Below are 19,965 nucleotides of genomic sequence, written 5' to 3'. Positions count from 1 at the left end.
GGTCAAACGTTTACTATAGGTCTTTACCAGGTTTGCACACACAGTAGCTGGTATTTTGGCCCATTCCTCCATGCAGATCTTCTCAAGAGCAGTGATGTTTTGGGGCTGTCGCCGAGCAACACGGACTTTCAACTCCCGCCACAGATTTTCTATGGGGTTGAGGTCTGGAGACTGGCTAGGCCACTCCAGGACTTTCAAATGCTTCTTACGGAGCCACTCCTTTGTTGCCCGGGCGGTGTGTTTTGGATCATTGTCATGTTGGAAGACCCAGCCTCGTTTCATCTTCAAAGTTCTCACTGATGGAAGGAGGTTTTGGCTCAAAATCTCACGATACTTGGCCCCATTCATTCTGTCCTTAACACGGATCAGTCGTCCTGTCCCCTTGGCAGAAAAACAGCCCCATAGCATGATGTTTCCACCCCCATGCTTCACAGTAGGTATGGTGTTCTTGGGATGCAACTCAGTATTCTTCTTCCTCCAAACACGACGAGTTGAGTTTATACCAAAAAGTTCTACTTTGGTTTCATCTGACCACATGACATTCTCCCAGTCCTCTGCTGTATCATCCATGTGCTCTCTGGCAAACTTCAGACGGGCCTGGACATGCACTGGCTTCAGCAGCGGAACACGTCTGGCACTGCGGGATTTGATTCCCTGCCGTTGTAGTGTGTTACTGATGGTGACCTTTGTTACTTTGGTCCCAGCTCTCTGCAGGTCATTCACCAGGTCCCCCCGTGTGGTTCTGGGATCTTTGCTCACCGTTCTCATGATCATTTTGACCCCACGGGATGAGATCTTGCGTGGAGCCCCAGATCGAGGGAGATTATCAGTGGTCTTGTATGTCTTCCATTTTCTGATGATTGCTCCCACAGTTGATTTTTTCACACCAAGCTGCTTGCCTATTGTAGATTCACTGGTGTCCTTCGAAAGCTCTTTGGTCTTGGCCATGGCGGAGTTTGGAGTCTGACTGGTTGAGGCTGTGGACAGGTGTCTTTTATACAGATGATGAGGTCAAACAGGTGCCATTCATACAGGTAACGAGTGGGGGACAGAAAAGCTTCTTACAGAAGACGTTACAGGTCTGTGAGAGCCAGGGATTTTCCTTGTTTGAGGTGACCAAATACTTATTTTCCACCCTGATTTACGAATAAATTCTTTACAAATCCTACCATGTGAATTCATGGATTTTTTTTTCACATTCTGTCTCTCACAGTTGAAGTGTACCTCTGGTGCAAATTACTGACCTCTGTCATCATTTTAAGTGGGGGAACTTGCACAATCGGTGGCTGACTAAATACTTTTTTGCCCCACTGTACAATGGTAGCATAATTCAATTCAATTCAATTCAATTTTATTTATATAGCGCCAAATCACAACAAATGTCGCCTCAAGGCGCTTCATAGATACAGAGAAAGTTTAATAATCACACAGTATGTGATTATTAAATGGTAAATGGCCTGTATTTATATAGCGCTTTACTAGTCCCTAAGGACCCCAAAGCGCTTTACATATCCAGTCATCCACCCATTCACACACACATTCACACACTGGTGATGGCAGCTACATTGTAGCCACAGCCACCCTGGGGCGCACTGACAGAGGCGAGGCTGCCGGACACTGGCGCCACCGGGCCCTCTGACCACCACCAGTAGGCAACGGGTGAAGTGTCTTGCCCAAGGACACAACGACCGAGACTGTCCGAGCCGGGGCTCGAACCGGCAACCTTCCGATTACAAGGCGAACTCCCAACTCTTGAGCCACGATCGCCCCTATTATATTATTATTATTATGTGATTATGTGATTATGGATATAGTTGGAAATATGGAAGACATAAACTATATAGCTTGATATAGCTATTGTACCACTACTACTATTATATAGTTGAACCAAAGAGTTGATGATGTGTTTGTTCTGTTCAATTCTCCCAGCAAAATCATTCATTTTTACCAAAAAGCCTTTGTTCATAAGGGAAAAGGAGTTCATAAAATGTCTGTTTATGAAGAGGAAAGCCTAATTTATCCAGCACAGTTTCAATTCTGCCAATCAGAGTGAATGTACAAGCCATGTATGTTGTGGAAAATTACTGAAACTAACCAAAGCACAGGCTTTTGAGCATCAGCGACTGCAGTAAATGAGCACAGAATGCCTTTGACTGAGAGTAATGAAGGTAATTCACCGCTTACATGAAATTTTCAAAGTGGCACAGCGTTTCATACAAAATACATGTAGTGTACCACACAGTGACATCTCTTTGTGTGTCAGAGAGAGAATGAAACCTCAGCTAGATGGAGAATATCAGAGGGGAGTGTGAAACCCAGAGAGTAACCCTGACTGTGTACACACACACACACACACAGTGTGCACTTTGGCTGAACAAAGCAGTCTTTTGATGGGTAGCGATGAATGCGCTCCCTCACACCAGTCATCCAAAACTCACAGAGCTCACCTCGCAGCCTTCAGACCAGGTGCCAGCTCTACCTGTAGTTACAGTACTGAACTTCTTACTGACTTTTTTTTTCTGTTCAGGAAGCATCAGATTCTCAAAAGAATGCTCAGACCTACCCCTGTTGTGTCTTCAAGTCTTTAAATCAGTCCCATCAGATACTGGAGCACTCAGGCTCCCTGTCTCTGTCTGCTCTACCTAAATTTCCTTGCTTTTGTAAACTGTGTGCGTGCACACAGGAGATGCCGTTGTTCTTTGAAGGAATCATCCACCACAACTAAAACCACTGCCTGCAGTCTTGAAGAATGGCTCATCGATGCATATGATGTATTCAAATATTAATGCATGTTCACAGAAAAGAGCATTAGAATGATGTCTTTTTAAAACACTATCTAGTAAGGGCAGCTTGTCCAGCATTCAGCTGACCATGCACAAATTGTTTCATTAGTGTAAAAGTACAGCTAGCAGTGCAAGACACAATTTAATGTAACAAGATTATGAGCACAGTACTGCAAATGGGTGGAAGACAAGTTGCAAACTGTAGTTTGCTTCATTTTCGAGGACTGCTGCTGTTATCTGATTGGAGTTACAGTGGTAACATTAGTGTCCCGTCTTTTCTTCTACTGTACAAATAGCTGTTGTGTAGGGGCACAGGGAATAGGGCTCCCTGTTTAGTGAGGCTTTACATAAAAAGATATATAAGAAAAAAGTTCAACAATAACAGCTAAAACTTATTTGGGAAAAGAAATAAAGCAAAGGGACTGAAATAAGATTTTCCTCCCACAGAGGGTGTTTGGTTGAAGGTAGATGATAGTTATCACACTGTCGTGCCACATTAACGTGTCCCACTAGGCTTTATGTAGACGGTAAGCGTTTTCTAGCTACCCCGTTGTCACGTGTTGGATATAAACCTTATTTCCCAAAGAAGTATTGCAAATATAAACATTCACCATATGTTTTCTGGTCGTTGAATAAGGTTCCACTCTTTGAAAATGTGTTGAAAGAACTATTTAAAACTGAGCCCCCTGATCCACCTTAATAAAAATCATGTGAAGTGATGTAGGCACATCTCCCACACCACACTTGCATCTCTCTGCTCAAATAAGGTTTTAAAAATCTAGTCTTCACCTACTACGCTTATCACAGGAATGTCAACAAACCATACTGCTGGCCCTCTTTATGATATGTTAAGCCCGGTCGTTGTCATTGTTATGGGACCCGTGTTTCCTCTTTGATTGATCATTAGCTGTGAGAGGTGCTCCTTTTTCTGCGTCCAATCTTTTGTCCACAAACATTTGGTTGCAAGCTAGATAACCCAGCAAGCTCATGACATGAATTCTTATTAGAAATAATGCCTGCTGGTATTTTAGGAGAGAGTAGCAGTGAAATTGCACAAACTGTCTGTTTATAGAAAAATAAATCCAAGATCTCTTTAAACTATTATAGGTAGTAGCGTTATATACATTAATTACATGTTATTTAGAGGGCAGTGGATACTGCTTCCCATTTCATATATACATGGTATGATTTTCATACTGCATAACCTCTTGGTCTCAGGCGTTAGTCACATCCTACATTTTGTTTTATTGTAATGACAATATTTTATTAATTATTCTAACCCTACAGTTAGATATAGGGGTCTTAATCATATAGCTCCCCCGTTTTAATACGTCTGTGAGTAGTAATGTATAGTTGAAGTACGAAATGTCCCTTACAAAACCTGCAAACTTTTCTGTTTCTCTGTCCAGAACTTTCATCATCACACTTAGTTGCTACTAAACGTTTGCTGTTGCCCTGAGTGCTTCGTTTCATAGATTTTTACAGGCTTTAAGCACAGAAACCTCACTCAGTAAATCTTCTGATCTTCAATCAGAAGAAAGCTTAAAGGGAGGTGGAAACGAGGTTAAATAGATTATTTCTCACATTGGCTGAACCTCGAGTGCACCAAGGCCTAGTAAAATAGCATTATTTAGAACTGTGAATCATGCAAAGCTGTTCTAATAGAGTCCACGAATAAGATTGTGGAGCTGCAAATGAGCATAGCAATCCACTTTAAACAGCAACGTGTAATAACGCTCAACAAGGGGCTGGTGTTAGACGTTTCCACTGGCATATACACACATGTAGCATACTGGATACTACCCTAATCCTTATAAATACACTATTAAACTGAAGCTTGTAGTAGCAGGCTTCACAAACCCATTTATTTTAAACTTTCACGACAAGTCAGTCAGTGATTAGCCAAAATGCGGTCTGCCTACATCACAAATGAGTCACTATAGGTTAATAAATGAGAGAACAGCTTCAATGAACAGCACTAAAAGTTAAATTAACACAGAAAGTGTCAAAGCAGGCTCTAACTGTTATTTATGAGACATTTAACATTGAGAAAGAGGAAACTCATTACTTAATATTACTGGTTCTGAAGCACTGAGGTAGCAGCCCTGCAAATGAACACAGAAATATAGAGGAGCTAGCATGTTCCTTTTCTCAAAATATCAAGCGTGTGTCAAACGTTCAAACCAGCAGAAGGAAACATTTAGACAAAAACAAATTGCCAGTTGGCACCGCAGCCGCACCTGTGCCCATCCCCTCATAATCTAGAAATACGTGTTTCTGTTTGCAGTTACATCACTTTCACTTTGTGTGACATTACTGTCTTTGAATCTTTGTGGTATTTTAAATAAAGATGATCTACATTCATTATTTGGAATGATGATCAACATGGACTTCCCCATCACTGAACAGCTGTGTCCTCCCCACAGGTTTGGAAGACTACATGAGCCGATATAGTGAAAATATAACAAGGATGCTGTCTTCCTTTGGGCCTGTGCCGGACTTCTGTGATGAAGCAGCCAAGAGCGTCATTAATGTAAGTGTGATGGTTACAGAGTTGTGTTTACAGTGAAACTTTCTCTCAATAAACACACTCACTTATGATGTATAAATATAAACTACAGCCATAACCCAAAATAATGTACTTGAAAATACCTCAAAGATATCAGTGGATGAAACCAGGAAATGTTATTGGTGCTCTGTACGCATTTTGGAAGTGAAAAGATCAGTTGCTCAGATCAGATGCTGTACTTTTGTGTGTGTATATATATATATATATATATATATATATATATATATATATATATTCCAACAACGCTCATGTCTCGCTCATGTCTGCGGTAGGCTCACTTAGCATAGGGGGTCTAGCCTTAGGACCCTTACTGGATACAGACGCCCCAGGCAGGAATCGAACTTGCGATCCTCTGTTCCAAAAGCGTGTAGTCTAACCACTACACTATCCTTTCTGTGTCCCACTCATGTATTGACCCATGTGCCTGTTCATCTTAGCCGATATGATGCCTGACAGGAGCTTCCATGTAGTACTGAGGCAGGTTATTGGTCGGTAGTTGGAGGGGACTGGTCCCTTCTTGGGGTCCTTGGGGATCAGGACCGTCCGACCTTCGGTTAGCCATTCCGGGTGTCCCTCGTTAACTAGCAGCTGGTTCATTTGTGCTGCCAGACGCTCGTGGAGTGCAGTCAGCTTCTTTAGCCAGTAGGCGTGAACCATGTCGGGCCCTGGTGCTGTCCAACTCTTCATACTGGAGACCCTTTCTTGGATATCTGCCACTGTGATGGTTACTGGACCCTGTTCAGGGAGGTCACTATGGTCTTGCTGGGTGTTTTTTGTTTATATATATATATATATATAAAACACCCAGCACGCCCCTGCGGGCGGTTTTATCCTTCAAGCTCGGGTCCTCTACCAGAGGCCTGGGAGCTTGAGGGTCCTGCACAGTATCTTAGCTGTTCCCAGGACTGCGCTCTTCTGGACAGAGATCTCCGATGTTATTCCCGGGATCTGCTGGAGCCACTCGCCTAGTTTGGGAGTCACCGCACCTAGTGCTCTGATTACCACGGGGACCACCATCACCTTCACCCTCCACATTTTCTCGAGCTCTTCTCTGAGCCCTTGGTATTTCGCCGTCATTGTGGATGTTGGGTATCGAAGAATCCATAGGTCCCTCATCCTATTCATGTAGCCCCTTCCACCGGGGTTACTTGCGTAGTAGCATTCCAACAACGCCCTGTTTTTGTCTCTTGCCCACCGATGCCTTCTTGTTCCAGTAGCCCACTTCTCGTCAGGGTGCCCTGGTTCCTCAACACCTGACGTGGACCTTGTTGATCCGGGCGGCGTCCGAGCCGGCATGCCTTCATATTTATCATATATATCATATTTATATATATATATATATATATATATATATATATTTTTTTTTTCACACTTCTGGGCCTCATTTGTCTAATTTTTTAATCTATGATCTGAAAAATGTTTTGAATAAGTGACAGATCTGCTCTCAAGAGTAATAGTGCCATGTTTCTGAAGCACTACTTAAACAATGTGATCTGGCATTCAGCAAGACCTTTGATGCAAACGACATGTGAATGGCAGGAAATGTTTCTCCATAATCTGTATGTATCATTAAGCATTAATGGTGCCTTCACAGATGTTTTGCACACCAACAGGTTTTGATTATGTGTGTGTTCTTAAATTGTTATTTTTCTCTTTAGCTCCACAGAATTTAGTGTCTGTGATTTCCAAAAAGTGTTTCAGTTTTCGGTTCAAGGAGCACTTTTCCACCTTGGACCAGAGAAGCTGTCTAAATTTCTGGATTTTGCGTGCAGCAGCATCAGAATTTGGTTTTCCAGCATGTCACAAAGCTCAGATCATCTCAAGCTGGTTTCTTGAATGTGACATTGAGTTCACTGTGCTTAAATGACCTCCACAGTCATCAGATCTCAATCCAAGAGAAGACCTGTGGGATGTGGTAAAAGGGGACATAGATCTGCAGTAATTGTGTGATGCTGTCATGTCAGTATGGACCAAAATATCTGGTTAGTGTTTCGATACAGTGAAAAAGAGGATCCTTGTTTTTCAGGGGTGTTCTTGAGACCTTGCAGTGTTTTAATAAAGTGCCACCTGAGCCCCCAAAGATTGCAGGAATTCAGTATTCAATAGGCTCCCGAGTTTTTTTAAATAAATAAATAAATGTGTGTTAATTCAGATCAAAGACACGGAATGTCTATATTAATATACATATCTTAATTTATTATTTTCTTCATTATTTATTGTGTGTTTAGTTCTGGATGACTGAAATTCAGCAGTTTCTACTCACCTCTGAGCCATAAAGCTTTCTCCTAAGTAGAAATTAATTGGTCACATGCTGTCACGGGCGGTTAACATGTTAGCCACAGAAGGTCATCTTGTAAGGACACCCTGAGCTGGAGCATTAAACAGTTTAACTCGTTTGCCTTCTGTGATCACGAGAACAAGGGCAGCACTGCATGCACATTGATCTGTGCAAGTGTCGGCCCTCGATGTCACTGTTTCAAAGCTAAGACGTTATTAAAAGATTATGATAAATGGCCTGTATTTGTATAGCGCTTTACTTAGTCCCTAAGGACCCCAAAGCGCTTTACACATTCAGTCATCCACACATTCACACACTGGTGATGGCAAGCTACATTGTAGCCACAGCCGCCCTGAGGCGAGGCTGCCGGACACTGGCGCCACCGGGCCCTCTGACCACCACCAGTAGGCAACAGGTGAAGTGTCTTGCCCAAGGACACAACGACCGAGACTGTCGGAGCCGGGGCTCGAACCGGCAACCTTCCGATTACAAGACGAACTCCCAACTCTTGAGCCAGGATCGCCCCAAAAGGATATTTAGTTTAGCTTTACGGCTGAGAAGCTTTATTTTAAAATGAACCTACTGTTAAAAATTAGAGACTGTTCATTTTTTCTCAGTGAGCAAACGTACAAATTCAGCAATTGAGCAAATAGTTATTTCCCCCACTAGACATGTCCTAAGTCCTAGATGGCAACCATTCCACTTTGCTCACCTAGCTTTTCCTTCTGTGCCGTCCACAGGAGATGTACGAGCTCATTCCCTGTGACCAGCAGCATCTGGCAGCCAGGCAGGAGAGGAGGGACCAGTTCCTCATGCGTCTGGCCAAGCTGAAGAAGGACTAATAAGCTCAGGGTTCAAACTCAAGAAAAACAATTTGAATTAGGTAGAAATGTGATTGTTGAGTTCAACATGTAATGAAGACCTTTTTTTTCTTTAAACAGGCATACCTTGACTGAAAAACACCACTTTTTTTAAAATGAGTAATGATCAATCTTCCTTATATGATGAGTACTAGCAGTATTAGAACATAACTCTGGATTGCTACTCCTTATGAATACAATTTTAACCGGTCTTTTGTTTTTTCTAAATCTACAGCACGTTTCAACTTTTACTCTACATCTTGGTTACAAAACCGACTGTGGTAATATGTGAAAAACAATGATCTCATTCAGCCACATTAATGGTCTCTTGTGTAAACAAATTTCTTGAAAATGTGAATCAGTGTTTTGATTAATAAAAAAGAACACAATAACGCATTTATGTAATTGTTTTGATAGCCACACAACAGAAAGAGATGAGTGTTTTTGTGATCCTGATAATGAGGAGAAATTAAATAATGACATTGCACTACATATTTCTGGGCTGAGTGCTCTCTGCTGACTGCCACCATGTGCTCGCATAACTGTGACGGGTAAGTTCCCAAATCGTAAGGAAACACATCAGGAGGGCTGTGAAAGATTTAAATTTCACACTGATATAGGTCCAAGAGTGACAACCATATATCACACTCTGGGTGTTCTAGTGCAGGTTTGTGGCTCTATAAACTATGAAATATTGTATTTATATTGTAAATATTTTATATATATATGTGTGTGTGTGTGTGGGCGGGGGAGGGCTACCTTTTGTTATTATTAGGTGAAGTCACATTAACATTAAATGCGTGCGTAAAATTGAATTAGAGACTAATAACCCTGCTGGTTGGCCCCACCTCGAGCTTGGCCCCTCCCTCCCAGTTTGCAGGAGGGATGATGGATAATCTGTGTGCGCCTCACTCACTACTTATAGACAAGACAAGTCGAGTCTGTCCCAAACCAGCCAAACCGATTCTACTGAGACGCACAGAAGAGAACAGGACTGATTGTTTCCCCAGCTTGGTGGAAGCTTAAAAAAATCTGTTTAGGATAAACTCCACAAAAACAGGTGAGTTTGATTTCAATTCGATCTGCTAATGCCACCACAATATCCTGCACAAAAAAGTGAAAATATATTTTAGAAATAATGTGTCGAATTGAGATATTTTAAAGTGTTAGCTCCTTGAATGATCTGTTATGCAGCAGCTGCTTATTTAACCTGCGGGCCCCTTCAGTCTGAGTGCAGTTGGTTTAAGCTGGCAGACGCTAGTCTGAGGAAGGACTATGAATTAAGGAGGCGCCGGTGACGCTGGTCTTCCCAATACTTTTCTGTATACTGTCAGAATGAGTTTGAGGCTCTTATTTTCAGGGAAACGAGTGGTTGTGTATTTTTAGATTTTTGTGGAAAAAATATTATTTTTTTAAAACTACAAATACATATTTTTTCATTTTGCTTGCAACATTATTTGGTTGCTAAAATGCCCTTTAATTGCATTAAAACCATAGATCCATACAGTTTGCTTTCCCGTCCTCTTTTTGACTCTGTAATGCCAACTCTGTTATACACCTTGTCATGTGTAGCCAGAAATGTAACCTTTCAGCCCTTTAAAAATTATTTAAAATCCCACAAGTCATCCACAATACATGCATCTGAAAAATAATGATAATTTTCTAATTACACACGCACTCGCACCTTTTTAGCAACATAAATATGCCATAAATAGGCCACCAGCAGGTGCATTTCTCCAGCACTCCTGATTTTTCTAGCCTTTTAACTTTCTGCTGAATTCCACAGGTTGTCTCAGCTTCCGGACTCCTTTTGGCCGCAATGAGTTGGGGTGCTCTCTACGCCCAGCTAGGTGGCGTCAACAAGCACTCCACCAGCCTGGGGAAGATCTGGCTTTCTGTCCTTTTCATCTTCCGCATCACGATTCTGGTCCTGGCCGCGGAGAGCGTCTGGGGGGACGAGCAGTCAGACTTCACGTGCAACACGCAGCAGCCCGGCTGCAAAAACGTCTGCTACGACCACTTCTTCCCCGTGTCGCACATCCGCATGTGGTGCCTGCAGCTGATCTTTGTATCCACGCCGGCCCTGCTGGTGGCCATGCACGTCGCCTACAGAAAACGGGGTGATAAGAGGAACATGCTGGCCTCCAATGGCACTGAAAAGATGACAGATACTGAGCTGCAGACGCTAAAGAAGAGGCGTCTGCCCATTACAGGCACTCTGTGGTGGACCTACACCTGCAGCTTGTTTTTCCGGCTCATCTTTGAGGGGGGGTTTATGTATGCGCTCTACTTTGTCTACGACGGCTTCCAGATGCCCCGGCTGGTGAAGTGCGAGCAGTGGCCTTGCCCCAACAAGGTGGACTGTTTCATCTCCAGGCCAACTGAAAAGACCGTCTTCACCATCTTCATGGTGGCTTCATCTGCCATCTGCATGGTGCTGAATGTGGCCGAGCTCTTCTACCTCATTGTAAAGGCGGTCATGAGATGCATGACAAGGTCCAGCAGGAGGAAACACACTTACCCAGACAGCGTGACACGGGATAACAAGAAGAATGAAATGCTGCTGTCTTCTTCCACAGATTCATCCAGCAACAAAACCATGTGTTAAACAGAGACAAGAGAAAGTGTATACTGTAAATCCAACCTCACGAGTTGTGTCTACGTCTTGGTTACTGGGATTTGTGTCACGAGATAGTGAAACAGCTTTGGAGTCTGTATAGTTGGGGTTGACTGCAAGGACCTGACTGAGTTCTCCGAACAAACACATTGCCAGATAGTAACGTAAAGAATAAAACAAGTGTCAAACACTGAGTGGTTGCGACCATTTTACTGTCCACAGTTGAAATTTGCTTGAACGTGGCGAAATCTGCCTGACAAATGAGCCTACACTGACATCTAGTGGTGACAGTGGACCCTTAACGAGCACAAACGCCTTCACAACAGCCTGAGTGATCGATTTATCAGAACAAGTGAAGTTTTGAGAAGAGAAGCAGAGTATGTTTAGCTTTTAGCTGATGTTTGATTTCAAGTGAGATTGATTTTAAGTTCACAGTACCTGATGTGATTACGCTTAATGAATCAAGTCTGATTTTTCCGTTTTAGAATGAAATCATTGATCTTCGCTGTTTGATCAACTTCATAGGTTCTTTTTGGGGGGTTGTAAATGTTTCTTTACATGTGTTAGACGACAAAAAATTTCACACGTGCATACCATTTCATTCAAAAATATGAAGAACGTATATGTTTGTACTGTATCAGATGGTTTTTCATCTACTGCCAGCAAGTTCAAGAATCCTCCTGAACAGATCGTGCTGCACACATGTGAATTATTTTCTGTGAAACTGAATTGCAGACTGGATCTAATGTAAAAGAAGGCTGAAACCTGTGACGTGACACAGGAGTCATGATACTGTGTACTCTTTTAGGTGTTAGGATTTCATGTTTTTCAAGTTTATAGGGTGTAGGTTTAATTTACTTTGACCATTTCACATTCAGATAGGGTTCCTCCTCATTCACCTTGTGACTTCCAATCCTGCTTTTTTGGAAACACCAGAAGTCTCTCAGCCCCAGATCTGCTCCTGTGTTATTTGAACTTGCATTGTTTTTCTTGCAGTGTGTACTGACCCCAGCTGGCTGTATCAGCTTTCAGCATGTGCCTTATTTTAGCCACCAGACTAATCACTGCTAGGCACCGTGGCCGTGAAAATGTCTTTGTCCTTCTTCCATCCAGGAATAGCCGAGCGGGATCAGTCAGACTGTTGCCAAAGTGTTGGTTAGACGTGTCGATTCCACCATAATTAAAAAGAAACCACAGTGAGCTGTATACTGGTGTTACATAAGTGATGCAGCTGGGACCAAAACTAGTCTGTGTGCCTGCTCTGCACTGACCTTTGACTTCTAGCTTTCTGTAACAAGCCTAATGACATTTTCTGATGCTACATATTTTTTTTATAACAGCGATGTACTTCCTATTGTTTTTATGGGATAATCCTGATTATTCCTATTTCAACATGTTATTATTATTATTGTTATTATTATTATTATTATTATAGTTTCTATTAGTGTGCCTTTAAAAGCAAACTGCACACTAATGAGCAAACAGCTTTCTAAGAAGAAATGATTAAATCTGACATTTTTTATTATTATTATTTCACTTGCACTTTGATCCTTCAACTTGTTTTGCTCTATGAGACTTTTTTTTAAAATTTTTAAATAAATCTGTAAAAACAGACCTGTGTGCATTATCATTTATGTGCAGTTTTATTTACTTTACTGAAATTTGGGATAAGTGGGAGAGAATCATCTTGCCTTACACTCTCTGTCTTCTCCTCCACATTTTGCTTTTTATAACCACATATCAGGTTTTTATTAAGTAACGTTTGACTTGGACAGATTGTAGTGTGTCCACAGGATCGGCCTTTTAAAGACCTCGCGGCTATTTAATGTTGCCTGCCTCCTAAAACGAGTAACTATTACTATTTTTAGCGCCCGGGGGTCATAATTTGGGAATGTTTCTAAACTTTTGGCAACTTTTTGCGCACGGTTTTGGGGAGGTTGGCAGGGGCGTGGTGTGGCCGGAGAGGCTGATGACTCTGTGGATTCACTCATGGATGGTCACGCAATGTGACAGCCCAGTCATGGCTGGAAATGAGCGGTAGCTCCGTTTAACCGAGCCTCATCTCTCCGACTCCGAGCCTCCTCCAGAAACTAACAACAAGAAAGAAAAAAGTTCCCCTTGCGCAAAGTAACAGGCCCCGGAGAGAAGTTTGCGCATGAACGAGGTTGTGAGGCCCGCATTAAAAAAAACACGGGAGGAAAAAAAAAGTTTGTCGAGCTGTCAGAGAAGTGACAAGTTGAGTGTGGGTGGGGGGTGGATCAGGGACACAGAGGGAGGGTCGCTTCAGCCGCGGGAGGTCCACACCGCTTTTCAACGCACTCCAGTGATGGCACCAATGATGGCAGATGGATTTGCGTTTCGTGTTTAAGTATGACATCTCCGCTTTAAAGGTATGACGGATAAACACCGCCGTGGCTATTTTCTTGCACTAAAAAGGGAGTACAGTAAATGAAGAACGGCATGTTATCAGGTAATTAAGAGTTGCTTCAGTTTTACCGAACAAGGGGGGAACAAAAAGGCTGTCAAAGCTTAAAAGGAGTCTGGGGACTCTGGCACACTCTGCATTGTCACTCTGGCAGGTAGGGCTTTGTATTTGAACCCGTCTGTTACATTCTTCACCATCTGACACAAATGCCACAAGTAACTGTGGAGCTGAGGGGAGTGAGGTTTTATTATTCTTTTAAGCTTTTGCGGGTTTGTCACTAATAAGTCATCACAAGGTCACAAAAGGAAAGCACGACTTTCTGATTCTTTGGGTGTAACTGCTGCAGTTTCCCCCAATAAGTTTATATTGATGCCAGATAAATGGAAACAGTGTTTAAAGAGTCAGACCGTTTTCTGAAACAGCCAGCAGTGTTTTAATTTTCCACCAGAAGATTTATTTTAATGTATTTCTTACAAAGCCTTGTGAAAGTTAACATGTTGTTTTTTCCTCTCTTCTAGGTGTCATACATATTGTGAACCCTAGTCGATGGATTTATTACCTTTAATACAAGAATATTTTAGTAAGTTTACCCTCAAATGAGTGTGTGTGTGTGCGTTTACGCTGAATATGTTGCAGGATTAGGGTTCAGTGTACACAACACTGTCTAAAAGGCTCTACCTGCCACGTGTTTGTCTTTAATAAGCCAGTCTCTGCATCTGAATTCGCTATACTTCAATATTAAAATGTAGTTTGAAACTTACTCTTTATCAAGCAAAAGAGCCAAACCCAAAAGCTTTAACGATGTGAGGATGTGGTGCTGCTTGGTAAAGGCGTCGGGTTAGGACTGGGGAAATATACCAGCTATTTTCTAATACATAAGCAAATAACTGTGATTAACCAGAGAATAAATCATATAAATCACTGCTTTCTTCACTTTTTAAAGTTTTTGAGTTAAAAATAATCTGTAATTTACCATAATATATCACACAGATGCTATACTAGACTTAATAATTTAATTTTTTTAAAATCTCTTTTTATTCTGGTGGTTTTATTATTACAGTTGCAATAGAGAGAGAGAGGGACGATGGTGTGTAGCATGTGTGTAGACGATGTCAGTTTTTGAGTGTGTGTGCGCGCGCGCCCTACTAGACCCCATCTCTGTTTTCGAACATCATAATGTTGATCTCAGCACATGCCTGCTGTGCAGTGGAGCGAGCAGGTGAGAGAGAAAGAGAGAGAGAAAGGGAGTGAACCAGGGTTCAGTGACAGAGGTGGCCTATATGGTATATGAGCTGCTAAGAAGCAGCTGCTATTGATCTGTTATCTATTTGTGATGTCTGAACTGGCAGATTTCTTTAAGGACCACTTTCTGCTAAGTGCTTGCAAAACAAAATGTCAAGCTTTGCTCCACGTCCTTGCATCCTCTTCTCTGATTGCATGTGCAGTGTTTTAAATGTGAGGGTAAGCCCTTGACACCTGTTGCACTGACAAACGTTAAGCTGTTCTAAAAATCCCAAGCACCTCTTTAACTTCCACTCTCTCTGCTTATTTCTCCTCTTTTTGCTATTTGGCGCCCCTTTCCTTTCCCCCCACTCCAGCCTGTACTTTCTCCATAGGCTAATTCTTGAAGCATGGGCGACTGGAGCTTTCTGGGGCGGCTGTTGGAGAATGCTCAGGAGCACTCAACGGTCATCGGCAAAGTCTGGCTGACTGTCCTCTTCATCTTCAGGATCCTGGTGCTGGGGGCTGCGGCCGAAGAGGTCTGGGGTGACGAGCAGTCCGACTTCACGTGTAACACCCAGCAGCCCGGATGTGAGAACGTCTGCTATGACGAGGCCTTCCCCATCTCGCACATCCGCTTCTGGGTGCTGCAGATCATCTTCGTGTCCACGCCAACCCTCATCTACCTGGGCCACGTGCTGCACATCGTCCGCATGGAGGAAAAGCGGAAAGAAAAGGAGGAGGAGATGCGCAAGGCGAACAGGCTCCAAGAGGAGAAAGAACTCCTGTATAGAAACGGTGGCGATGTTGGAGGAGGAGGCGGCAAAAAAGAGAAGCCGCCAATCAGGGACGAACATGGCAAAATCCGTATCAGAGGCGCGTTGCTGCGTACCTATGTGTTCAACATTATTTTCAAGACCCTGTTTGAAGTGGGATTCATTTTGGGCCAGTATTTTCTCTATGGCTTCCAGCTGAGGCCCCTGTACAAGTGTGCACGTTGGCCCTGCCCCAACACCGTTGACTGCTTCATATCGAGGCCCACTGAAAAGACTATTTTTATTATATTTATGCTTGTGGTGGCTTGCGTGTCTCTTTTGCTGAATTTGTTAGAGATCTATCACCTCGGATGGAAGAAAGTTAAACAGGGCATGACCAATGAGTATGCCCCTGAACGTGAGTCGCTGCGCCGCGTCGACATTGCAGAGCCTGAGTGTTTGGCCTCGGCCTCCAGAACTGCCCCATCCAGCCCCAGCTACCCTCCCAACTACACAGATGTGACGGCGGGCAGCGGGGCGTTCCTGCCGCCCATGGGTCCAGCCGCCGTGCCCTCGGCCGCAGAGTTCAAGATGGACGACCTTCAGCAGGAGGAGTCCCTCCAATCCTCCCCCTCTTCCCACTACTATATCAGCAACAACAACAACCACAGGCTGGCCACACAGCAGAACTGGGCCAACCTGGCAACCGAGCAGCAGACTCGGGAGATGAAGGCCACCTCCCCTCCCCCTTCCTCTTCTTGTTCTGCCACCAGCAGCGACAATGAGCAGCACCAAAGCGTCAATGGTGCTCTGCTCCTACCCACCAGCAACACCACCAGTAACACCAACATCACCAACGCGACTGCCAACGCCGCCTCCGGCGGCAGCAGCCCTGGCGACGCCTCCAACGCGGGCAGCTGGGATGGAGGAAAGAGCGAGCAGGACGAAGGCCCCGTCACCACCACAGTGGAGATGCACGAGCCTCCGGTAATGGTCAGCACAGACCCTCGGCGGCTCAGTCGGGCCAGCAAGAGCAGCAGCATCAGGGCCAGGCCGAGTGATCTGGCTGTCTAAATGCATTCAGCCCTTTCATGTCCCTTAAAGCCCTCTTGAATAACATGCCACTATCCTCACCACAAACCCAGACACAATCATGAACATGTAATAAGCAACAAAACAAACAAACAAACAAAACAAACCATGAGACAGGAAAGCAAGAAAGTCAAGAGAATGTTTAGGGCAAATGTGAAATGACTGAACCACTAGCTGTCGTTGATTTAGTGCAATCGGTGAGTTGCAGAGTAGTTGAGGCAAGGTTTGGTTTTTCTTGATTAATAGTCTATATTTATGCACACGATATGTGACCATGCACTTCTACAAAGTCAGGAGCCTCCGGTAACAGCAATGGATGGAGTGAAGGACATTGTGATCTATTAATTTTACATGAAAATGGACACATCTCACCAACATGTTTGATTTGGGGAAAGGGGATCTTCTGGTGTTTCTCTATTTTTTTTTCCTTTTTGTTGAGCCGCGGGGACTAATTATTCCAAATGGAAGTGGTCATTGAAGACCGGTGACTGGATATGTTGAATATTTTTATCTGGAGGAAACAGAGATAGCTGATGTTAATGCACAGGGCACCGAATGTGGGCAACTTGATCATAAATCTCAGTCCACATTTTTATCTGTTTTCGTTGTCAAACTTGCAGCACAAACGTGCACGGCGTGCTGCACGGCATGTCGGGAGACCCGGAAGCCATTCTGCGCTTCCTGAATTTTACTGACTTGACTTATTTGTCGTGTTGAGAGTAACTCATCCTCAATGCATTTGTACATGACGTTACATGTATTGCGTTCTGTGTAGTTGTGCATGCCAGCATGTGTAGCCCTACAACTCACCGATTCACTGACATATTTGCGTGGCAAAGTAGGCTAGCTAGGTTCTACCCATGATCCTTTTAAAAAGGAAAAACAAAAGTTATAATGACGTGGAACAGATAGGACGTTACTTTGGAAACTTTCAAAGGGTCCTGGGATTAAAGAAAAATAAGTGAAGCGTGGACAGGATATGGGTTAAAAATGCTGGTAAGTCTTTCTTGCTATGTCCAGAGTACATCTGGGTCTCTCTGAACACCGCATTGCCAGTAAACCGGGCACAAAAACAAGGAAAGTAGGAGTCCCTTACGCCTCCCTCTGTCAGTGTTACCTTTAGTCAACATATCTGAAAAGAAAAATGCTCTCAGCGAACTGCACAAATATAAGATAATGCCTTCAAAGTCTATAAAAAAATGCATGCATGCCACTAAGTGGTACAAAATATTAAGATTTACCTTGTAAATTCAAACACTCAGCCTCCCAGAGCTCCAGAGTTACGTTTGTAACCATTTTTGTGAGATTGTCGGCAAACATTTCGGCCCTCGAACCCACTCCCACCTTTTTTAAAAAACAGAAATCCCCCACACCTAAAGATTGAGAGCAACTTTGGTCATTTTCTTTTACACTGAATTGAATTTTACTCATAAATTGCATACTTGTAGTAGTCAGTTTGTGATTGCAAAACAGCTATGACTTAAAAAAAAAAAGAAAAAGAAAAAAAGACAAGGTGACTGGCGTTGGGCGTCTCAGAACGCCGCAGGGTGCAGTCAGCCTCGACTGCTTCTATTTTGTTGTGTTCATCTTGATTCTTAGAGACCTTTAGAAACCCAAACTTTTAAACCGAACTCATCATTAGCCGCAGTCATCTGTTCCTGTTATGTCTCTGTGCTGTTCGGTTTTGTCCACAACCCAGGCACTCACTTTCAAAAAGCTTTTTTAACTTTACATCAACAACAATCTGCTGTATTTCCTGTGAGTCCAACACCGGGGCAGAGTTCACACAGCAGCACTGTGTGAAAAGTTAACCATCTGCATTGGAGATATTGCACTGGTAGAGCATAACATCGTAGCTGATTACTAATATGTCTGTAGGAACAGTACTTTTCAATGAGTTATTGTGTATTGGTTAATACACTGGAGTAGGAGCAGTGCAAAAAATGTTGTCTTTCCATTTGTCAGGGTGGTGGTGGTGGTGGTGGGGTTACAGAATGATGGCACAGTATGGTTTGAGATTCTCAGCGCCCACAGGAGTATCATGTGTGATACTGTATCTTACTTATTTAGCTTCTTTCAGCGCAAATAGAGACTCGAAGAAGATAATATATAGAATGCGTAGATTAAAGCTCCCATTCAAATGACAACGACTTCTTTGATATCTGCATTCACAACGTGGTAGTTGGTAAAGATTTGCACATTTAGAAAACAAAACGACTTTTCTGCAGGGCTCATGTTGGTAGCAGTCGAGTGACAGGGAGAGAGCAAGACGCCAATCTTTATGATCCTCAAAGGGAAAAACATGTCTTAAACCAAAGCGCAGTCACTCTTCACAGAAAATGTATTATTGAAGATTTTATCTCAAGCTCAGATGATGATGATGAGAAAAACAATACAGTGGCGGGAGAGAGAATAACAGCTGGGGTAATTTTCTGTTTGTTTACTCAGTATGTTCTCACAGAACTGTCGGGACTCTGGTTAGACGTCACATCAGATGGCTCCAATGTTGAGAGAATGTTAGCTGGGTAGCTGGCCCTTCCCTAACCCTGCATACAAAGCCCTGACAGGATGTTTTGTTCGAAGCCTGTGATCCCTGTGACTCCTCCAAACTCTCTCCTCTTATGTTTCATGCAGAGCATGATTTCTCTGGCTCGTCAGGGAGTCGGAACCATCTCGCGATGCTCACAACAGCAACCTGTTTTCAGTGCTGTCTTAAATAAGAGAAGTGCCTTGTGTATGAATTATTTGTTTGTAAGAACAAGATGATGTAAATGTTCATTTACCTCAAATGTTTACAAAACTGTTACTAAATAAATTTTTTGTACCATATTTATTGCTCTTGTTTGCTTTACATGATGAATGAAATCAGAGCTGCAGCCTTGGACTGGGGTCATGGAGTGACAGAGGACGTGATTTGTCCTATTTTTAAGATGATAAAATACAAATAATTAAGAAAATACTTCATAGAGTCGCTTTGGGCTTTTTAGGTTTCAATTTAAACACATTTATTCCAGTCTGTCAGAACAAATGAATCTGAAGATCACAATCAGAGAGTTAATTATTAGCTTTTTGTCCAAATGTAAAATCACTTCCAGAGGCCCATTTCCGAATCACCTTATGTAACATGAGGTTTTGATAATTCTTGGTTAACTTAGAGAAACTTGGAGAAACACTTTTTTCCAAACTTGGACAGAAATGTCTTGTCACAATGGGACAAACAGCAAAACTGGAACCCAATGTTAGACTTCGAGGTTTGAATTTTGGGGGAAAGATTTCACGAGACGTTTACTTGCTAGGTAAACTTCCAGGATTTTTGCCCTTCCATCCACCCCCTTTTTAAAATTTAAACCTGAACAACACAAAAG

The 19,965-nt window shown here is 42.9% G+C and overlaps 3 protein-coding genes across 5 annotated transcripts in view; all 3 read left to right on the top strand.

Annotated features, from left to right (window-relative positions):
* cryl1 (crystallin, lambda 1) overlaps positions 1-8,884 on the top strand; it is a 32,638-nt gene extending 23,754 nt beyond the window's left edge. For both annotated transcript variants that reach the window (XM_085134882.1, XM_085134883.1), the window contains exons 8-9: positions 5,210-5,316; positions 8,371-8,884. In XM_085134882.1, coding sequence (XP_084991008.1) covers positions 5,210-5,316; positions 8,371-8,472 — 209 coding nt within the window. In that variant the 3' untranslated portion in view covers positions 8,473-8,884. The remainder of the gene's footprint in view (positions 1-5,209; positions 5,317-8,370) is intronic.
* Positions 8,885-8,996: 112 nt separating this feature from the next.
* On the top strand, positions 8,997-12,679 carry gjb8 (gap junction protein beta 8). The gene is made up of 2 exons (XM_085134885.1): positions 8,997-9,550; positions 10,277-12,679. Exon 2 carries the CDS (start codon positions 10,310-10,312, stop codon positions 11,096-11,098), a length of 789 nt encoding a protein of 262 aa, XP_084991011.1. The 5' UTR covers positions 8,997-9,550; positions 10,277-10,309; the 3' UTR covers positions 11,099-12,679.
* Positions 12,680-12,796: 117 nt separating this feature from the next.
* gja3 (gap junction protein, alpha 3) lies at positions 12,797-19,429 on the top strand. 2 transcript variants are annotated; one of them, XM_085134879.1, is made up of 3 exons: positions 12,797-13,497; positions 14,051-14,112; positions 15,131-19,429. In XM_085134879.1, exon 3 carries the CDS (start codon positions 15,164-15,166, stop codon positions 16,580-16,582), a length of 1,419 nt encoding a protein of 472 aa, XP_084991005.1. In that variant the 5' UTR covers positions 12,797-13,497; positions 14,051-14,112; positions 15,131-15,163; the 3' UTR covers positions 16,583-19,429. The 2 variants fall into 2 exon arrangements, with proteins under 2 accessions (XP_084991005.1, XP_084991004.1); XM_085134878.1 differs by having other exon boundaries at positions 12,797-13,577.
* The last annotated feature ends 536 nt before the right edge of the window (positions 19,430-19,965 follow it).

The sequence above is a fragment of the Neolamprologus multifasciatus genome, chromosome 16 (assembly GCF_963576455.1).
Source record: "Neolamprologus multifasciatus chromosome 16, fNeoMul1.2, whole genome shotgun sequence".
NCBI classification, from domain to species: Eukaryota; Metazoa; Chordata; class Actinopteri; order Cichliformes; family Cichlidae; genus Neolamprologus; species Neolamprologus multifasciatus.
This window is presented reverse-complemented; position numbering and strand designations above follow the sequence as displayed.

Coding starts and splice junctions, on each gene's coding strand:
- gjb8 (XM_085134885.1), top strand. CDS start 10,310: ATGAGTTGGGGTGCTCTCTACGCCCAGCTAGGTGGCGTCAACAAGCAC.
- gja3 (XM_085134879.1), top strand. CDS start 15,164: ATGGGCGACTGGAGCTTTCTGGGGCGGCTGTTGGAGAATGCTCAGGAG.